Raw genomic sequence first — 22,666 nt, forward strand, 5'->3', positions numbered from 1 at the left:
ACATCAAATATGTTGTCTTTGTAGCATATTCAACTGAATATGGGTTGAAAAGGATTTGCAAATCATTGTATTCCGTTTATATTTACATCTAACGCAATTTCCCAAATCATATGGAAACGGGGTTTGTATTTGTATATATACATATATATATATATATATATATATATATATATATATATATATATATATATATATCTCCACACATACATATACACACACACTATATACAGACCCACTCGACATCCATTGCTTTCGGTCTCCCCTAGAGGGGGGGGGGTTACCCACATATGCGGTCCTCTCCAAGGTTTCTCATAGTCATTCACATCGACGTCCCACTGGGGTGAGTTTTTCCTTGCCCGTATGTGGGCTCTGTACCGAGGATGTCGTTGTGGCTTGTGCAGCCCTTTGAGACACTTGTGATTTAGGGCTATATAAATAAACATTGATTGATTGATTGATTGACAAATATTTGGACATTGACACAATTTTCAGTATTCCAGCTCTGTACAACACCACGATGGATTTGAAATGAACCGATCAAGATGTGCTTTGAGTGCAGACTTTGAGCTTTAATTTGAGGGTATTTACATCTAAATCAGGTGAACATTCTAGGAATTACAACACATTTTATATGTGCCTTCCACCTTTTAAGGGACCAAAAGTAATTGGACAATTGGCTACTCAGCTGTTCCTTGGCCAGGTGTGTGTTATTCCACCATTTACATGGAGCAGATAAACGGCCTAGAGTTCATTTCAAGTGTGGTATATTCATTTGGAATCTGGGGAGGTCATCTCTCAATATGAAGTCTAAAGAGCTGGTACAAGCCATCATTAGGCTGAAAAATCAAAACAAACCCATCAGAGAGATAGAAAAAACATTAGGTGTGGCCAAATCAACTGTTTGGTACATTCTTAAAAAGAGAGAACGTACTGGTGAGCTCAGCAACACCAAAAGACCTGAAAGCCCACGGAAAAACAAGTGTGGTGGATGACAGACAAATCCTTTCTCTTGTCAAGAAAAAGCCCTTCACAACAGTTGGCCAGATCAAGAAAACTCCAGGAGGTAGGTGTATCTGTGTCCAAGTCAAAAATTAAGAGAAGACTTGACCAGAGGAAATACAGAGGTTTCGTCACAAGGTGAAAACCATTGGTGAGCCTCAAAAACAAGAAGGCCAGATTAGAGTTTGCCAAGAAACATCTAAAAGAGCCTGTGCAGTTCTGGAACAACATCTTATGGACAGATGAGACAAAGATCAACTTGTACCAGAATGATGGAAAGAGAAGAGTATGGAGAAGGGAAGGAACTGCTCAAGATACAAAGCGTACCAGCTCATCAGTGAAGCATGGTGGTGGTAGTGTAATGGCGTGGGCATGCATGGCTGCCAGTAGTACTGGATCTCTTGTATTTATTGATGACAAAAGCAGAATTAATTCTGAAGTGTTTCAGGCAATATTATCTGCTGATATTCAACCAAATGCTTCAAAACTCATTGGACGGCGCTTCACAATGCAGATGGACAATGACCCGAAGCATACTGCGAAAGCAAACAAAGAGTTTTTAAGGAAAAGAAGTGGAATGTTCTGCAATGGCCAAGTCAATCACCTGACCTGAATCCGATTGAGCATGCATTTCACTTGCTGAAGACAAAACTGAAGGGAAAATGCCCCAAGAACAAGCAGGAACTGAAGACAGCTGCAGCAGAGGCCTGGCAGAGCATCACCAGGGACAAAACCCAGCGTCTGGTGAGGTCTATGGGTTCCAGACTTCAGGCAGTCATTGAATGCAAAAGATTTGCAACAAAGTATTAAAAAGTGACATTTTGATTTATGATTGTTAGTTTGTCCAATTACTTTTGGTGGAAAGCACATAAAATGTGTTTAACTCCTACACAGTTCACCTGATTTGGATGTAAATACCCTGAAATTAAAGTACATCTTGATTGTTTCATTTCAAATCCATTGTCGTGTTGTACAGAGCTGGAATACTGAAAATTGTGTCAATGTCCAAATATTTATCGACCTAACTGTATATACACATATATATACACTAAGGGTGTAACGGTACGTGTATTTGTATTGAACCGTTTCGGTACGGGGGGTTCGGTTTGGAATGGAGGTGCACCGAACGAGTTTCCACACAGACATATTAAGTAGCGCACCGCACATTGTGTAAACAATGCACACCGAGGCACAACACACGACATGCTAGCAACGACCAGGCTACTACAACATGCAAAAGCCAGAGCTGGAAGACCCTCCTGCCTCGTTAAGATCTCCCGTTTGGGAACATTCCGGCTTCGCGGTGCGCTTCAACGAAGAGAAAGACGAGCCTCGTGCAAACACCGCATTCAAGCAGCCTCTCCTCGGCGAGTCAGGCAGGGCTAAAGCAATAACAAATGCCGTTGGTGTTTTTATAACAGCAGATTTAAAACCATATTGCATTAAAAACTAGATTTTGAGTCACTTCTATGGTGGAAGAACAATGAGCCCATATACTGTATCCTCTTACTGCCAAGTTAGCCAGGCACTACCTCGCCACACCTGCTACCTCCGTGCCCAGCGAAAGGCTATTTTCCACTGCTGGAGACATTTTAACTACAAGCAGGTCTACTCTTTCTGCAGACAATGTGGATAAACTGTTTTTTCTGGCAAAAAACATGAAAATTGAGTGTAAGTCACCAGGGTTAAAGGCTGAGGGGGGAAAAGAAAAGTTAATCTGTAGCTGAGTTGACTTGAAACTGTTTAATGTTGCACTTTTTGTATGTAGAAGAAAGGTGTTGTCATTTTATTTAATCTGAGCAACAACTTGAAGCAGTTTAATGTTGCACTTTATATGTGGAAATGTTGCACTTTATATGTAGAAGGGTTTTGTTAAGAAACCAATTCTGAGCCTTATCTTATTTAGTTTTTATTTTATATATCTTGACTGCATTAACCCTGGCAATCGACCCTGTGTGTATGTGTATGTTATTGTTATGCTTAGCATTCATGACTGCCTGCTGTTGCACTCACATCCATCACACACAGAGCTATTTTAAAGCAATGTTAAGAGGATAAAGCCATTGTTTACAAATTTTGGTAAATAACCACAAAATGTATATTTTGTTGTTTTCTTACTGTACCGAAAATGAACCGAACCGTGACCTCTAAATCGAGGTACGTACCGAACCGAAATTGTTGTGTACCGTTACACCCTTAATACACACACATACAGTATATACACACACACACCCACAAATATATATACGCACACACACACACACACATACACACACACACACACACACACACACACACACACACACACACACATACATACATATACACACACGTACACACGTATACGTATATACTGTATATATGTGTGAGTTCGATAATGAGTACCTACTGTAGATGGCATTCATTACTAGGGATGATGTTTGATAAGGAATTATCGAGTTCGAGCGTATTATCGAATCCTCTTATCGAACCGATTCCTTATCGATTCTCTTATCGAGTCCAGATAGGTTGTTGTATATGGAAAAAAACACACAATATTTGGTTTAACAAAAGCTCACTTTTATTATATAATAAAAAAATAAAATCTAATAAATAAATAAATATTGACTGTTACCCACCTAAAAAAATAAAATAAAATAAATAAATATTGACTGTTGTTACCCAAAGTATATTAAGTGGGATTTTTCAGAGAAACAAATATATACAGTAACACAAAAACAACCTGTCTCTGTGATCACTATAGGTGTATAAATAATAATATAGTGTTAAATAAAATTAGTCCCTTGGGCACAAAACTGAAAATAATACAGCTCTCCAAAAAGTGCACTTCTGCTGCTATTTGACATAACTGTTTGTTATGATGCTTTGACATTTTTGTACTTTATTTCTTTATTGAAAGTAAATTCTATGAAGAGAAAAGTTGTTTGCAAATGTGGTTACAATGCTAAAAAATGAAAAGTTAAAGCTAAAAAAAGAAATACACTTTATTGAGTTAACATTATTTCTTTATAGGGGGAAAAATGTTATGAGCTAGAGAATATAACAACTACACTACCCAGCATGCAACGGGAGTTACAAGCATGCGCGGTAGCCCCGAAAAGTGTTGCATGTTGCCACGCTGTGAAAGTAAACGTCAAGAACTCAGCCAACACGCCTCGTCTGCATTATTTATAATTAGACAGACAACACATCTACAGTGTGATTTTGTTTTGTTTACAAGGAAAGAAAAACAAAAGTTAAAAAAGGGAGATATGTTTTATATATATGTATGTGCTGCGGTTGTTTTAAGAACGTTGCGACAGCTGCCGTAAAGGAGGTGCATTGCTAGCCTGGTTGCTATGTTTCCGGTTGGTCGTAAAAGTGTTCGTCATGTGTTTTACCCTGCTAAAATCTCTCAGTAAAGTTATTCGATGGATTATAGCTTTTGTTTTGAACTTTATTACACCTTGGAGCGCTTTTTCCCGTCCATTGTTTTCCTGCTTTCGCTATCTGCGCCTAATGACTGAGCTACGTGACGTCAATTCTTGTGATGTCCCACGGAGCATTTCTGGTCGGGACGGGATTCGAATAAAGAATCAACTCTTTTCCTTTACTATAGTGGTCTCGATAACGGGTACCGGCTCTCAAAAAGGGATTCGAGTCCGAGGACTCGGTTCTTTTCTTATCAAACAACCGGGAAAACCGGTTTCGAGTATCATCCCTATTCATTACGTTGGACAAGTGCAGAGTTAGAGGGTTCAAGTAAAAAGTGGATAAAGTGCACAATAGCACTTCTTGGAGACACAAATTGTGTAACAAACAGCTTATTAGCATTAGAGCACTTTTATACGGTCTAAATCCCAGCATTATACCTAGATTTTCCAATACACTACTGAGGCACCTCTCAAGACTTATTCAAATTGGTGAAAAGTGGAATAATAATAACGCTAACAAAAAATAACATTTGATTACCATATGATTTCACTATCTGGCATCATTGTTTGGCCTTGGTGGAGGTCTGCGCTCTCAGGGTACTCCTGTTTCTTTTGTGTGTTTCCCCTAGGGCAGCCCCGACATAAGCTCAACTACAAACTCCAATCAGGTTCTGAGGCTTTGGAGCAGGAGTTTGCAGAGTGAGCACTCGCAGGTAAACAGTCGTCAGTCATCCATCCAGGATTCCTCGACATAGAGCATCCTTGCAGGGAGCCAGTCATCATTACTACTGGGCCCCCAGGGCCTAACTGAGCACAGGATACAACGAGTCCGCCCAGGATATGCAAATATCAACCCCTTCTCCTGTCACAACACACACTGAGCATACAGGCTCAAGTCAAATGGGTGATGGTGGTGATTGACACTCACATGGGCCTAAAGCAGGGATGTCCAAACTGTAGCCCGTCTAAGTCTTCAGTGCGGCCCGCGAAACATCACAAGTATAACAAGAAGATTGGCTCGCAGAGTACTTCAGCATAAATTGGTTCTCCTGCAAATTAGTTTGACTTGGAAAACTTTTGCTGCAATCATGTGAATGTCGATGGAATCACTAGTTAACGACAACATGTTTGTTTTCAGGTGCCACCAGCACAACATCAATATATGACCCCATCCGAACAACTTTTCCCACTCGGGGTGTAAATGAACTTTAAACAACAAAAAAAGTCAACACACACATATATATATATATATATATATATATATATATATATATATATATATATATATATATATATATATATATATATATATATATATATATATATATATATATATATATATATGTATGTATGTATGTATGTATATATATATATGCATATGCATATATATATATATATATATATATATATATATATATATATATATATATATATATATATATATATATATATATATATATATATATATATGCATATATATAGTTGCTTTCCATGCAGTCGGCTTTTGGACAAAAAATTGTTTCCCCAATGCGGCCCTCGAGTCAAAAAGTTTGGACACGCCTGGCCCAGAGGGTTCCAAGACGACTACTTGTAGTCCTTATATTTGATATGATCCACGTACACAGGCCCTAAAGGCATGAGTTATTAAGCTAACCAAAACTTTGTCAGTCTGAGTTCTTTCAACTCTGCTTAGAATAATTTCAAGGTATTTTAATTTTCTGCAAATACGTGATATGGCTAAAGGGAGCGAAATAAGTTTATTTTATGCATGGCGTGCCAGGAAATCTTTACATAAATTTACCTTTTAACTAATCTTTAAAATTATATTTCTATGAACCTGACAGCTTAGTTTATATACCAGGTGCACGTAAACATGTTATTTTGGCAAGTAATTACAGAGCTATCCGTTAAATGTGTTTCTTTTGTTGTTTAATACATTTGAATCAAGAACCAGCGTCGTCAGCAGTGGACATTTGGTTTTGGTCCTTTTATTTTGTTAGAGTTACAAATGTTGAAAAAAATAGCCCTGTTATGTAAACGTCCACAGCAGACGACGCTGGTTCCTCAGAAGGACATAGCAGTGGTTAACTTATTTTTACACTTGTATGACAGTTAAACTTGTTAAAGTTACTTTATTTTGTTGCATGACGTTTTGATGAGAACAGTTTGATCATTTGTATTTCCACTTTTTCCTGTGGTAACCATTTGTTTTTACAAATAAAAACTTAACAGAGGTTGACAAATTCCCAGTTATTAATCATTTCACTTAAGAGGCTCCGCCGAAAATTAAAAACCTCAAACCATTTTTAACATTCATATTTCAGCTCTTTCAGAATGCATGCATGAGGGACCATCAGTTGAAAGCCAAAACTGCATTTGTAGAATATGTACTGCATATTGCGCCTCAAGCACATATGTGATGCTTGTAAGCACCCCAAGTGATTTGATCTGTCATCAAAGGCATTGTTAAACAAAGCTGTGAACGCTCAGAGACGTGATCAGATTTTCCAACGTAGGTGGCATATGATTTGAGATAGAGCGCAAGAGGGCTGGCCGCTGTACCAAGTCGATTTGTGCTCGTGGTGACATTTTCTTCTTAAAGTGAAACTTCCTGCTCGAACCCACATACTTGTCTTTTAAAACAAAAAAGGGACAAAGAGGTAGCTGAGCAAAACACACATATGGCAGCATTCTTTATACGATTATATCCCCTCTCCACCAAACGAGAAACCAGTTTGACTGGTCTTGCTAATATCTGTCCTATTATCAATCACTTTCCCCAGGCTTGCTCATCTGTTTGATGGCCTTGGGGGTCCTGTTCAGCTTTGTGCACCTGCTTGAAGTTGACACCGATCAATTCAAACACTCACTATGAACGCTCTCACCACGTTTAAACAAAACTTGCAGAGTGACAGGAGGGGGAAAAAAGAGTCGACTAACAGCTATATTTGACATCAGCCCATATTTTTCCAGCTTAAGATGAACAGTCCACAGTCGTCATTCATTTAAAGATGATTCAAACCAAAACCGACATTTGAATCACACTGCAAAAGTTTAAAAGCAAAAGGCTCATCTTGTACGACTCAGTACAAAACCATGATAAAAAATAATCATAGTTCATATACTTTTTATTCAATTACACTGTATTCATTCAATTTATTTACTAAATACTAATTGAACAGTGTATAAATTCTAATGATTTGTATCATTGTTTTGTGCCGAGTCGTACAAGATGAGCTCTTCTTCAGCCTTTATACAAAAACAGAAAATGCCTCAAAAGTTTGGAACCTCATTAAAATTTCAACTTAGTGCGCATCTAAAGCAGGGGTCTCAAAGTCATGGCCCGCAGACCCATACTTTGTGGTCCTCTGCTTAATTTTGCGGTTAAGTGTAATTGCGGGCCGCTCACCCTGTGCGGCTAATAGTTAAAATGTATTATGGCAATCTTAAATCCCACTAGACACTAACCACAATAACGCTGCACACACAAAAATTACAGCTCAACAAATACATATTGGGCAACACACAAGTGCCAAAATATACAATTTCTACATTAAATTTGACATGTATAATGACATAAGGCCTACCTACCATACTATAGCTGTATGTAGAAGTAGTTAACACATTTTGTCATGTGGTTTAAACGTGAGGTGAATACTTGGTAAGACCCATGCTCATTCTCAACCCTTAAGTCCAGTAGCCCCCTGTTGAAAGGAATTTAGGACCCCTGATCTAAAGCCTTTTTACTTTGGCTATTTTTACACATTATTTTGCAATGCCACAGAAGCAAGTAAGGATGTCAAGGGAAAAAAAGTAGCAATGGAGTAAAAACCAGGAAAGGAACATAGAAAAGTATCCTGGATGTTTAGTGTATTATGAGCAATACATCAATTTAACATAACGTAAATACAGTTATCATAGAAATTATTGAATGGAAAAATCATGATAAACATTTTAAACTTCATGAAAAAGTTATTTAACTCACTATGTGTATTACAATTTATTTAACTATTTATATAGAACTTTATTATTTATGGATTCAAATTGTGTTACAAATTGAGAACATGAAGTAAAAAATGTGTTAGTAATTGCTATGAAATGGAGAAGGGGTAAGATTCCTACTCATTTTCAGACATGTAATGAAAAACTACAAACCATGTGATGCATCATATTGTAACTGTATGCGTGTTCAAAATAAACCATTGAATACACACACAAAAAACATAACCATCAACATTGGCATCTGAAAATATGTGAAACCTTCTAAAAAATACAGAGCCCCTAAAGCAGACCTGGGCATTCTGCGGCCCGCGGGCCGCATCCGGCCCTTTGTGCGTCCCTGTCCGGCCCGCGTGAGGCCAATTATAAATTACAAAATACATTTTAAAAAGTATCTATGTCGAGTGTGCAATACAACGGTGCTGCTTTTGTTTTGAAAATCGTTATTTGTATTACTTCCGTTGTGAGTGAATGTGAACAGCTGCAATCATTAATTACAAAATAAAGTTGAAAAAACATCTATGTCGTGCGCGCAATACAACTGTGCTGCTTTTATTTTGAAAAGTATTATTTATAGGCGTGTGTCCGTGTGTAACCTGCGAGTGAAGGTGCACATGCAGCGACAAGTGATGCATGGTTTACACCCGAGACGCTAAAAAGAGAAAAGTTGATGAGGAATGCCGTGTTTTCAACAAGACGTGAACTGCAAAGCAACGTCCCCTCACCTAAGGTGCGTGCCTGCGCAATTGCGCACTGCTCAAGCGTCTGCTGCGCGCAGCAAATATATGCCGCGCACCAAATCAAATCCCATCTGAATTCTAAACAAAATAAACATATTTATTCTATGTAATTTTGCAATGCAACTTTGAGTGACAGTGACAACAAGCGGCCCTAACGGTGTTCGTCAACACCGTTCAATTGAACACCGTTCAATTATTGTAACGTCTATCGAGATGCTTCGAGGACAGGAATTATATCGATCACTTTATTGAGCAAAACTGTTTATATTCGGACATAACCACACCAAAAACATAAGTAAAACACTTCTATCTCGAAAAACTAGTCATTTTCTGCCGTACAAACCAGGCCAAAACCAACTTGTCATCTGTCACCAACACGCATAGCACTAAACCACTGGTGCGTTTATGGCCACACAAAAAGTCGGACAACTCAAACACCACACAAAGTTACACTATGACTCCTCAGTCATACGTGTGCTTATTTTACTGTCATTTATTATTAATGTTAATTTATTTATATTAGTCATGGAATGCTGTTACACACACTATGTTGAAGTATTACCATTATTATTAATTATTATTATTATTATTATTATTATTTATCTTACGGTATATATCAAAAATAATATTGAGCAAAATTGAATTGAAATATTGTCGATGTGGCCCTCCAGCAGTGCTCGGGTTGCTCATGCGGCCCCCGGTAAAAATTAATTGCCCACCCCTGCCCTAAAGGGACATGGGGGAAAAAAAATTTGGGGGGGGAATTTTTTTTATTTTATTTTTTTTTTAGATATGTATCAAATGTTTCTCGTGCGCACGAGAAACTTTTGCGTGCGCACGACATATGTATCACGTGCCCACCAGAAAGCATTGGATGCGTGCGGATGGTTTGAGGTGTGTGTGAGAATGGCAGTTCAGGAGTTAATTCGGCTGTATTTCCAACTAGGACTTTCCCCCATGTGTGTTGTGGCAAAATGTGAATGCCTGCCAAAAATGTATTTCCGTGGCGGGGGCGTGCTGCGCTCGCTGAACCTGCATTTTTGGCTTGGTCTATCCACAGCGGATTACTAGGTGTAAGACAAACACTTTATCTTCTTGGTTATTGTATCGCTACGTTTTTGACATTATTTAAGACTTTATCGTGCCCGGAAAAGGACAGTTTTCCTCTTCTGTGGGATTAATGAGATTTAAAGGCCTACTGAAACCCACTACTACCGACCACAAAGTCTTATAGTTTATATATCAATAATGAAATCTTAACATTGCAACACATGCCAATACGGCCGGGTTAGATTAGTAAAGTGCAATTTTAAATTTCCCGCGAAATATTCTGCTGAAAACGTCTCGGTATGATGACGTTTGCGCGTGACGTCACGGATTGTGCGGACATATTGGGACACCATTGTGGCCAGCTATTAAGTAGTCTGTTTTCATCACAAAATTCCACAGTAATCTGGACATCTGTGTTGGTGAATCTTTTGCAATTTGCTTAATGAACAATGAAGACAGCAAAGAAGAAAGCTGTAGGTGGGATCGGTGTATTAGCGGCTGGCTACAGCAACACAACCAGGAGGACTTTGAGTTGGATAGCAGACGCGCTACCGTGAGTACAGCTTTGGCTTCCAAACATTTGATCGCTTGCCCGTACGTGCGTGCCGCTATGTGCATGTCACGTACGTAACTTTGGGGAAATATATGTGCTGTATGAACTTTAAGGAGGTGAACGGTACTTTGGGCTGTGGGATTGAGTGTGTTGTGCGGGTGTTTGATTTGTATTGGTGGGTTATATAGACGGGAGGGGGGAGGTGTTTGTTATGCGGATTTATTTGTGGCATATTAAATATAAGCCTGGTTGTGTTGTGGCTAATAGAGTATATATATATGTCTTGTGTTTATTTACTGTTTTAGTCATTCCCAGCTGAATATCAGGTCCCATCCGCCTCTCACAGCATCTTCCCTATCTGAATCGCTTCCACTGCCCTCTAATCCTTCACTCTCACTTTCCTCATCCACAAATCTTTCATCCTCTTTCAAATTAATAGGGTAATCGTCGCTTTCTCGGTCCGGATCACTCTCGCTGCTGCTGGCCATGATTGTAAACAATGTGCAGTTGTGAGGCGCTCCACAACCTGTGACGTCACGCTACTTCTGGTACAGGCAAGGCTTTTTTATCAGCGACCAAAAGTTGCGAACTTTATCGTCGATGTTCTCTACTAAATCCTTTCAGCAAAAATATGGCAATATCGCAAAATTATCAAGTATGACACATAGAATGGACCTGCTGTCCCTGTTTAAATAAGAACATTTCATTTCAGTAGGCCTGTTAGTCCGATGTTGATGTCATAAAACCTCTTTCTTGTTTGGAAGATACACACAATTGTAACTGTTATTTCTTCCTGCACATAATAAATATGTAAACGTGTTTGGATGTATTCATATATGTCAAATTGTCATTAAATATAATATTGCCTGACAAAAACAATTCGACGTAATATTTTGATATTTACACATCCCATATTTACACACGCGTATTTTACTAGAATACCTTTATGGGTATTACATATATCAAAATCAAGTACCTACTGTACTGTTTATTTATTGAAATACCCTTTTTAGAGCAAATATCTACCCAAATGGCCACTTTGTTGCTGCCCAAAAAAATTTTCAAGTAATATTTTGATATTGACACATCTTATCTCTGCATATTCCACTAGAATACCCTTATGGGCATTACATATATATATATAAATCAAGTACCTACTGTACTGTTTACTTTTCGAAACACCCTTTACAATGCTAGAAACTACCAAAACGACCACTTTGCTGCTGCCAAAAAATTATTTAAAGTAACATTTTTATATTGACACATCTCATCTCTGCATATTTTACTAGAATACACTTATGAGCATCACATATATCAACATCAAGTACCTACTGTACTGTTTATTTGTTGAAATACCCTTTTTAGAACAAATATCTACCCAAATGGCCACTTTGTTGCTGCCAAAAATTGATTTCAAGTAACATTTTGATATTGACACATCTTATCTCTGCATATTCTACTAGAATACCCTTATTAGCATTATATATATATAAATCAAGTACCTACTGTACTGTTTACTTGTAGAAATACCCTTTACAAAGCTAAAATATACCAAAACAACCACTTTTGCTGCTGCCAAAAATTGATTTCAAGTAAATTTTCATACTGACACATCTCATCTCTGCATATTTTACTAGAATACCCTTATGGGCATTACATATATCAAAATCAAGTACCTACTGTACTGTTTACTTATTGAAATACCCTTTTTAGAACAAAATTTTCCCACCCCAAAATTTTTTTTCCCCATGTCCCTTTAGGGGCTCCGTAAAAAAATAAAGGAAAGGGGAAATTTACTATGTACATGTAATTATGTTTAAAAAGGCCATTTTTTTTCAAATGTAATACAAAATAAATAAAATCTTGGTTGCAATTAAATTACCTCAAGCAATATTTGAAAAGCTACACGGTGACAGTATGTTATTTTAGTTTGATAATAGCATGGTTAACTTCTTTTTACACTTTTATTAACAGGTGAAAATGTTTAAAATGTTACATAAAACATCACTTTTAGAGTTTATAGAGGTTTGACAACAACACAAGCAAAAAAGCTCAAACAGAGGCACATTCATAACAGATCCATTGGTCTTTATTTCAAATTTTACATTAACTGATGTTTGTGATGAACACACTTACAGTGCATCCGGAAAATATTTATAGCGCTTCACTTTTTCCACAGTTTATGTTAAAGCCTTATTCCAAAAGGGAATATGTCCATTTTTATCCTCAGAATTTGACAGACAATACCTTACAATGACAATGTAAATAAGTTTATTTTTTAAATGTTTGCAAACATATTACAAATAAAAAAACTAAATAAAAAATCACATCTAACCCGATGGGAGCTTAAAAGGTGCTGCAAAGAGGAATGGGCGAAACTGACCAAAGATAGGTGTGCCAAGCTTGTGGCATTGTGTTCAAAAAGATTTGAGGCTGTAATTGGTGCTAAAGGTGCATCAACAAATTGAACAAATGCTGTGAATACTTACATGTGATTTTTTTCTTTTTTAATTACCAATTTTTAAAAAAAACTTTTCTCCTTGTCATTATGGGGTACCATGTGTAGAATTTTGAGGACAAAAATTAATTTGGAATAAGCTGTAACATAACAAAAGTGTGGAAAAAGTGAAGCGCTGTTAATACTTTCCGGATGTACTGCATGTTAAAGAAACCTTAGGGTTTGAGGACCGCTTACCATATCAGTCACTGTTTCATTTGATGAATAAATGCAGGTTTTATTACAGTAAAAATGTGTGTTGGTGCGTGACACGTTTGCTCATGGGAAAAACTCCAGGTGTCATTTCAACAACACCAAAAAAAAACAAAAAACACTGTCTTCCCCCTCCGTGATGTCAAACCCAAGCAGCATGGTTAACTGATCCAAATCCAATAGCTGTGCTGCACCTGCAAGCAACATTAACCTATTTCTTGCCTTTTGGGGTTTTTTTTAGGGTGGTGAGCGCAAAACTAAAAAAGAGGCCACACTTTAAAGATGTTAATTTAGCTTAGTTCTTGTGCAGTGTGAATTTAAAAGCCAAAAGGCAGATTGAGTGTGATAACAGTTATTTGGTCCAAATAGTGATTTATTTCCACTTAAAAAGTTGCGCCTTGACCGGTCTACCTTGTGAAAGCTTTTTTCTGATTTGCACGTACGATGTCATCGGGCGAAGGTGTGTCAAAGGTGAATGGTACAATCTGTGCAAGTAGGCTATGCTGCTCTTTTGACGCGAGGAGAAAAGCCAAGCGACCATTCCCTGCCCTCAGACCTTTTCCCCTCCTTAGCTTACTTGCTCTTCTGTGCCTTCTGCAACTCCTAAACGACAAAGTGATCGCGAACACTGACGGTTGTGCGAAAACCGAAGTATCCACACCGACAAATCCAGGAGAGGACGGCGAGGGGAGATCGCCGTCATCGTTGGCTATTAAAGTGCTCAAATCGATACTCTGGTGCGGCTTTGTTAACCCAGAGTTCTCACGAGGCAGCTTGTGGCGGAGCTTGCATTGGTTGCCGCCCTCGTGAATACTTTCTGCCAGCACCTCAACCCTCACTGGTTTCGCTGAGGTGAGGAAGTACTGTGACCCATTTGAGGTGACTGAGGTTTTGCCTGTAAGTTCGCGGGTCAAATGCGAGGTGAGGAGCATGCCAGAGAGGCCAGGTGGTCTTTTAAAACCACCTTCTATTGCTGAAGAGGAGGACACTAATGAGCTCTTGTTGTGTTGCTGCAGCGCTAACTCAGTTAGCGACATTGTCTCACTGGTGTTCAAGTTCGAAATGTTTGTTGGCGTTTGACAAGGAACGTTTTGGTGCTGCGAGGCAAGCTCAGACAGCGAGAGCATTGGTGCTGGAACCACCATATGCAACCTTCGTGTGTCGCTAAAAGTGGGACTCTGGTTGGAATGTTCCTGGATTAAATCCGCCAACGATGGACTTCCCTTGGGGTGAGCCATTGTTGAGTGTTGATTGTGTGGGCGAGAACTGAGACATTCAAATCCAGGGGGAGAAGTCACAGTTTTAACACTGGGTTGCGCTATAGTAAGACTACTCAGAGAAGCGGAAAGTAGCGAAGGATTGTTCAAAGATGATAGTGTGCCCAGGGAACAATTATTAAAAAGTGGAGATGTAGTCAGTGGCGGGCCCAGACTTTGCCCTTTATCACCCGATCCTTTCAACTTATTGTTCTGCTCGTGCTCGGAGATGAGCTGTGCCAGGCTAGCACCACCGCTAAGGCCCGGTCCCACAAAACACGGACTTATGCCATCACGGAACAATGCAAGCGGGGATGAAATCCCAAGTGATGCAGTGTATAACGCTTGTGTGTATTTGTCAGATTTATGGGTCTCGGATGTTGTGTCTGAAGGTGATGCAAAGAAGTCGGCTCCTTACCTTACAGAAGCCAATTGCAGTTGGCGAGGAGGAGGCAGAAGGATGAATCAATCCATCAATCAGGAGAAAAGAAGAGAAAAACAACAAGGCACTTTGTTAAACGTTGATCTTAAATGTGCCAAAAAAAAAGAGCAAAAAGTCACAATTTCCAATTCAAAAAGTCCCCACTTGTACAACAGTGATTTTATAACGGTGTGCTGACGTATTGTGTCCCTAAAGCCTGTTTATGAGCACCAAACAAAAGAAATGTGAGAAAAATCATCCCCTTCACTTGCTATGAGAGGAGAGGGGACAATCAATTTTTAGTAGCATCGCAATTCGGACATGGACGATTATAAAATCGATTAGTAAACATCAATAATCGATTTATTGTAAATAAAGTAAAGTAATGCACAGTTCTAAAATTTGGCTGACTGCAGCGAGCTACCTCACAGAAAGGTCCGAACAACTTCTTTATTTTAGGGCCCTTATGTTCCAGTTATTCACACATTTTTATGACAAATGCACTGTTTTAAAAGTTGCAAGTGATAACCACTTATTTAGTGAAATGAAAAGAAATGTAAAACTGCATCAATATATATAAATTAAAGATGTATCAATAATCAATTTTTAATTAAATAGTAGCTCCTGAATTGAAATCATAATCAAATCGTGAGCTGCCCAAGGATTCTCACCTCTACTTGCTACACTTTTAAGAGATGCTCAAGAAGTTGGTTTTAAAAGTCTGTGAATATACGACACCATGAAGCAGGGAGGAAAAAAACTATTTTTGGGCTTTGCTACACATCTAAAAACAGAGGCTTGCACTTCAACTTCACGTCAGTCAGCAAAAGCATGGGATTTACAAATGTTAATCATTTTGTTGTTCTTCAGCGATTTAGCCACTCGAGCATGACTGTTTAAATGTGGCTAATGTTAGCACACGCCACTATGGCCGTGTTGCTTTTATTTGTGTTCTCCTGTCCCACGCCCTAATGTTACGTTCTTGTAAGTTATATATGCCATTTATCATTTTGGACAAGTGCAGTTGGTGTACATGCAAAACGTGGATTAAGTGCAGAGTAGTGCTTCTTGGAGACACACTCTGTCGGTAGACGGGCATTTACAAATGCAGCACATCTGCATTAAAGGGACAAAACAGCACTTTTAAAAAGTGATAGTCCAGCTTGAAGGTTAGAACTAGGGCTGCAACGATTAATCAATTAGAAAAACAAAAAGTGGATTTATATTGTTACTTAGATTAATCATGTGAATGTAACATCAAAAATTTAGAAGATCTGGAGTGCATAAATACGCGGACACAGTTACCACCATACTACAATAGAGCACCCATGGTAGCGGTGCCATTTATTTATTAATTTTTATTAAATGCAGACGTTAAAAGTGAAATTTTAATGATGATGTGTGCTTATTTTAAAAAAAGAATGAGGTTTATGGCGAGCAAAAAATTGTTTTTTTTATTTCAACAACTTTCCCAAACATGCGCATGGAGGCTATAAAGTGTGCTATCTAATTACTCGATTAATCTAAAAAAATAGTCAATGGATTACTTGATAACTAAAATAATCAATAGCTGGAGCCCTGGCTAGAACACACTTACAACCCACTTGTGGGACTTCCGACACTTATTTAAATTAGGGGAGGAAAAGCCTCTAACGTTGCATAACACTGGTTTATCGTAGTGATTGTTTGACCCTTTAACAGACTTATTTTTATAGTTTCCTGTGGAAAATATGTTAAAATCAGCACAAACCTCCATCCATCCATCCATCCATTTTCTACCCCTTGTCCCTCTCTGGGTTGCGGGAGTGGCTGGAGCCTATCCCAGCTGCATTCGGGCGGAAGACGGGGTACACCCTGGACAAGTTGCCACCTCATCACAGGGCCAACACAGATAGACAGGCAACATTCACATTTAAACACTTGGGACCATTTAATGTAGCCAATACGCCTATCCCCAGGTGCATGTCTTTGGAGGTGGGAGGAAGCCGGAGTACCCGGAGGAAACCCACGCAGTCAGGGGAAGAACAAGCAAACTCCACACCCGGACCTTCTTATTGTGAGACACACGCACTAACTGTTCCAGAAAATGTTGTATTACTCAAAGTGGCATGACTTGAATAACAACTCTTACACTGTTAATGTGGTCATATTGAAAGCAACTACAACTACCGTATTTTCCGCACTATAAGGCGCACCGGATTATAAGGCGCACCTTCAACGAATGGCATATTTTAAAACTTTGTTCATATATAAGGCGCACCGCATTATAAGGCGCATAGAATAGACGATACAGTAGAGGCTGGGGTTACGTTATGCATCTATTAGATGGAGCTGCGCTAAAGGGAATGTCAACAAAACAGTCAGATAGGTCAGTCAAACTTTATCAATAGAATACAAACCAGCGTTTTGACAACTCTGTTCACTCCCAAAATTAATAAACAGCTGTTTTATTATTTTCCCCGAGGTAAAGTCAGTGACGTGGTGTTTTGTTTATCTTTTAACAACAGCAAGGTATAACATGTAGTGCAACATTTATATCACATAGTGGAGGGGAACTTTTCCCTGATTCAATAAACACGTAAAAAACAGTGATACTGTTACGGTAAATCAAACGTTAGTGCAATCACAATATAGTAACACTCGAAATAGTGCAGAGCAATAACAATATATCAATAACTCAACGTTGCTCAAACGTTAATGTCACACAACACAACACACAAAATAAACATGTAAAGCTCACTTTATGAAGTTATTCCTCATTCACGAATCCCTCGAATTCTTCTTCTTCAGTGTCCGAATTAAACAGTTGGGCGAATACGGCATCGTCTCGTCTAAGTTGTCATTAATCGAGTCAGTGTTGCTGCTGTTGTCTAGCAGTTCAGTGACAATGTTAAATTCTCTCGCTGCTGCTCTATTCCCGTGTTCTACTGCGTGACTGATCGTCTTGAGTGTAAACTCTGCGTCGTAAGCGTGTCTCTTAATGGGAGCCATTTTGGGGTCTTTACATAAACAAACAAATGGAAATGAAACGGCACACCTCGCGCAGTCATATATCCCAGCATGGACCGCGCGCTTCTTCTTCTTCTACGGGGGAAAATGAAGTCGGCGGCTGCTTACCGTAGTTGCGATTGATTGATTGATTTAAACTTTTACCTGTTGGAGGCTCAATATTGGTCCATATATAAGGCGCACCGGATTATAAGGCGCTCTGTCAGCTTTTGACAAAATTGGAGGTTTTTAGGTGCGCCTTATAGTGCGGAAAATACGGTACCTTTCTCAATCACGGCCGCCTCCCTGCTTCTTTGCGGAAGCGATGCTTTTTCCTTGTTAACCCTCTGGACAGCTGGCGGGACATCTGTGGTAGTTTTGCTAACCAGGGCCGTTTTAGGGTCTTCGGAGAGGATGGCATCCAGCGCACGGTGCGCATCGAATTCACACTTTATGGCGACTTGGTTCAAGACAGAGTCCGGCATTGAATCTCCCAGCACGGCCCTCATGTGATCCAGACAAGAGTACAGCTTGGCTGGAGGGTGAAATAGACAGATTGGATGTAAAATATTAATCTGAGGGCGTCCCTAGAGAAATGTTGTGCTGTTACCTTGATCGAGAGGATCAAGGTTTTGGTTGACGGTCAGGGGCATAGGTACATCCTCTTCATATTCTTCCTCCTCCAGCGGCTCCTCTTTGGGCGCTTGCTTCTCTCGACGAGAGTAGATAAACTGATTGGCTGTACAAACCCCCCAAAACAGTACATTTAGAACCACCGATGAGATTACATAATACAATTGATCACAATTGAACATGTGTGATACTCACCTGTTGCTGGTGATATACAGTAGTCATCCTCCATAGACTGCCCATACATGTCATCATCTTCAAAATCTAAAGCAATGTAAACACAAGTGAAAAAGCGCTCCAAAATGAACTTAGGGCATACAAATATAGTGGACTAACGAAGGCTAAAATCAATTATTCAGTTACCCTGACAACTGTCCAAGTACACTTTTAATAGCGCTTGAGGACGGATGAATTGTAAAATATAGTTAGATAAAATGAGAATATTTTTCGTGAAGACACCGAAATTTCTGAACCAAAACAAAATTTAGCAAGCCAGTTTGGCAAGCTGATAGGAATTGTTTTAGATAGCTACATATCTAATTTAGTAAAATTGTGCCACGTTCTAACTTATCAGTCGAAACTTAATTTGTGTAATGTGGTGGCTGCCAATTGACACTACAGCATAACACCGAGCTAACGTTAGCGCCATTGAACAACATAGGAAGCTTCTTTGCTGCCAACTATCTTAGCAGGCTGCGGCCTTGCCATGAGGTCGGGTTTTTTAAACAATAAAGACTAGCCTTATTTGCTTTAGGTACCTTCGTTGTAGTTGTAGCCTCGGACATTGCGGTGCCGAGACATATTTGGCTCATCTGTCGTCTGTCCGCCTCAGCGAAAAGAGTTTTAGGTTGTGTTTCCCGAATTGTTATTGTGGCATGTGTCAGAGTACGGAAGCCATAGCTGTTTTGCTAAAGCGCATGCGCCAACAGTCCACCCTGCAGGAAATCCGTTTTACAAATCAAAATAAAATACAAACCACGACAGTTAATTTGTATATTTATCATAAATAAATAAATTAGTAATTACTTTCCCTATACATTTTTATTTTTTATTTTCAATAAATCTATTCAAGTTTTGAGAAGGTTACGTCTTCAAGATCCGTTACATCAGTGGTCCCCATCACCTGGCCGCGGCCCGGTACCGGTCCATGGATCGATTGGTACCGGGCCAAAAAATGTTTTTATTTTATTTTATTTTTTAAAATTAAATCAACATAAAAAACACAAGATACACTTACAATTAGTGCACCAACCCAAAAAAACTCCCTCCCCCATTTACACTCATTCGCACAAAAGGGTTTTTTCTTTCTGTTATTAATATTTCTGGTTCCTACATTATATATCAATATAGATCAATACAGTCTGCAGGGATACAGTCCGTAAGCACGCATGATTGTATTTTTTAATGACAAAAAAAAAATAAAAAATTGTTTTTAAATTTTTTCAAGCGTTGACTGGTCCGCAGTTACAAAAAGGTTGGGGACCACTGCGTTACATGATTCAAACGTTTAAAAAACATTGGTGGATGACAAGCAGCAGGTCACTCTGAAGCTCTCCATCCATCCATCCATCCATCCATTTTTCTACCGCTTGTCCCCTCTCGCTAAAGTGTAATCAGTCGTCATTATTGCTCGAACTGAAGATAGAGCCGGTGAGTACATGCCTTTTTTTTACCCTACATTTTGTTTTTTTAGCCACATTTTTTAAACTTGCTGTCTGAAAATGTGGACGTTTGATGTGGCCAACAGCCAACTAAAAACTTCTGACAAATTTCACATACATATAAAAAATTTATAAATGTTTGTGGGTTTTTTATTTATGAGTGATACATGTGTTAGGTGTTAAGCAGGCAGATTTAAGGGAAGTTTAGAGGAAGTTTATTCGAAGTTGGTGGGAGCAGTCCTGAGGAATGGTTTGGGGATGGTCAGCCATGACCAACAGCAGGAGGAGGCAGAGATGAAGAGGCATAGATTTGTGTTGTGGGGGGGACAAGCGGTAGAAAAAAGGATGGATGGATGGGATGAGGGTGGACAAGTGAAAGGATGCTACAGATGTGGCTGCCAGGAAGGGCCAAAGAGGAGAGTTCTAGGGACATGTGGTAGGAGTCGGACTAGGACTGACTGAGGAAGATGTCAAAAGGACAGGGCAAGATGGAGACACATGATCGGTTGTGGCGAGCCAAAAGTAGGACAGGTGCACATGCTAAGCCCAGCAGGTACCTGCGACGTTGATTATACATACTGTACATCAGTGACGTAATGTCAGAGGGGGCGGGGGGGGAGTAAAAGGCTTAACCATGGATGTTCAAAAACGAAGTAATGAAATAAAATATGTTTTAATAGTTCTCTTTTGGTCTATGCTTTCTATGTGATTTTGGTGTGGTTCCTGTATATTTTGATAATTTTCAAAATGGCGGAAATTCTGTGTTCACTGTTCAAAATGACAAGGCAGACGAGAAGTGAGGCAGCCACCGGAAGTGCCTCGGCAACTACACACAAAGTGTATTCAGCGCATGCGTGCGAGGGGGCGCGTGCTTGTTGCCGCGGGGGGGGGGGGGGGGGGGGGGGGGCAGGCCATCAGGCAGCAAGTACCTCTGCCTCAAGGTAGGGGGCGATATATTGTGAACTTGCAGTACTCTGACTCGCCACAATGGGATAAGTGGGGGCGCTCAAGCTAGCAGACACATGTCTCTCCAGCGGAAGTCAGCCTTTTTTTTTTTGTAACTGTATTTATAACAAACATGGCATTTTTATTAGAGTAAGCCAGCGTTTGTGGGTGGGTTTTTTTTGTCAGATGCAAAAATATTGTTTTATTGCTTGGAATGAAATTGAATTAAATGCAATGTGTCTAAGGTTGAAACGTAGCGTCGACGTAGTCGACGTCATCGGTTACATAAATACGTCGACGCCGTTTTTGTGCGTCGACGCGTTGCATATTTACGTCACACTACCGTCATGGCGGAGCGCAAAGCAGATGATGCGAGCGGTGCGAGCGAGGGGAAAAAAGCACGCCAAAAGTCGTCAAAAGTGTGGGAGTATTTCAATAAACGGCCTAATAATGTTGTTGTATGCACACTGTGTTGAGCGGAAATGGTCTATCATAGCAGCACAACAGCTATGAACGAACATTTGAAAAGAAAACACCCGACAGCGTTCTTGCCATCACCATCAACTAGTCAATCGTCCGCGTGAGTATACGTTGTCATCATTACACAAAAACATGAATGTGTCATTTGTATCTGCGTTGTAAATTCATAAACTAAAGCACCGTTTCGCTCTGAGAGGCGCGTTTGGCGTGCCTGTTCAGTGTTTACAAAGACGCGCTCCTCTTTAACGCTAACGTTAATTAGGTGTGCAAATACCTTTTACAACATTAACAGTTACATATACTATGTACAAACAAACAATTAACTTTCACTTGAATCATACTATCATCATCATCATTGGTCTTACCTCTCAATTCCAGCCACATCGACCCCTTCTGAGCGCTGTCACGCCAAATTTCTTCCCCACTACAAACCCCCCCCCCCCCCCACCCCCCATTTACTTACTGTTATTCATTTCCGCATATGTCCACGAGTCAAATGTGCATTCAGTCAGGAATATCCTCAAGTTAATTTGTCCGATTAATAAAGACGTTTTGTTAATGCTATATTATAAAAAATAAAAAATAAAATTTACAAACACAAGCTATGGGATGATGTGACTGGAAGTAAATGGGGGGGGGGGGGGGGGGTTGTAGGGGGGAAGAAATTTGGCGTGACAGCGCCTATTTTCAGCTGCTGGGAATATTGTAAACAATAAAAGAAGCAGCCTCACCCCAGAGCATGTAGACATGCTAACCTTTCTTCATTACAACTGTTAGTCACTCACTGGAATGAGTAGAATTGGTTATTGTGCACTGTGTTG

The 22,666-nt window shown here is 39.5% G+C and overlaps 1 protein-coding gene across 2 annotated transcripts in view; it reads right to left on the reverse strand.

The window, feature by feature from the left end:
- Window positions 1-19,704, reverse strand: part of hbs1l (HBS1-like translational GTPase) — a 47,217-nt gene extending 27,513 nt beyond the window's left edge. The window contains exons 1-5 of one of the 2 annotated variants that reach the window (XM_062044679.1): window positions 19,518-19,704; window positions 18,958-19,023; window positions 18,740-18,868; window positions 18,413-18,664; window positions 12,859-15,133 (exon numbers count right to left, since the gene is read on the reverse strand). In XM_062044679.1, coding sequence (XP_061900663.1) covers window positions 13,872-15,133; window positions 18,413-18,664; window positions 18,740-18,868; window positions 18,958-19,023; window positions 19,518-19,560 — 1,752 coding nt within the window. In that variant the 5' untranslated portion in view covers window positions 19,561-19,704 and the 3' untranslated portion in view covers window positions 12,859-13,871. Of the gene's footprint in view, window positions 1-12,858; window positions 15,134-18,412; window positions 18,665-18,739; window positions 18,869-18,957; window positions 19,024-19,517 lie in introns of those variants that run through there. The other variant, XM_062044678.1, reaches the window with a different exon arrangement.
- Between the last annotated feature and the right edge of the window lie 2,962 nt (window positions 19,705-22,666).

Source organism: Entelurus aequoreus, linkage group LG04 (genome assembly GCF_033978785.1).
Source record: "Entelurus aequoreus isolate RoL-2023_Sb linkage group LG04, RoL_Eaeq_v1.1, whole genome shotgun sequence".
Classification (NCBI taxonomy): domain Eukaryota; kingdom Metazoa; phylum Chordata; class Actinopteri; order Syngnathiformes; family Syngnathidae; genus Entelurus; species Entelurus aequoreus.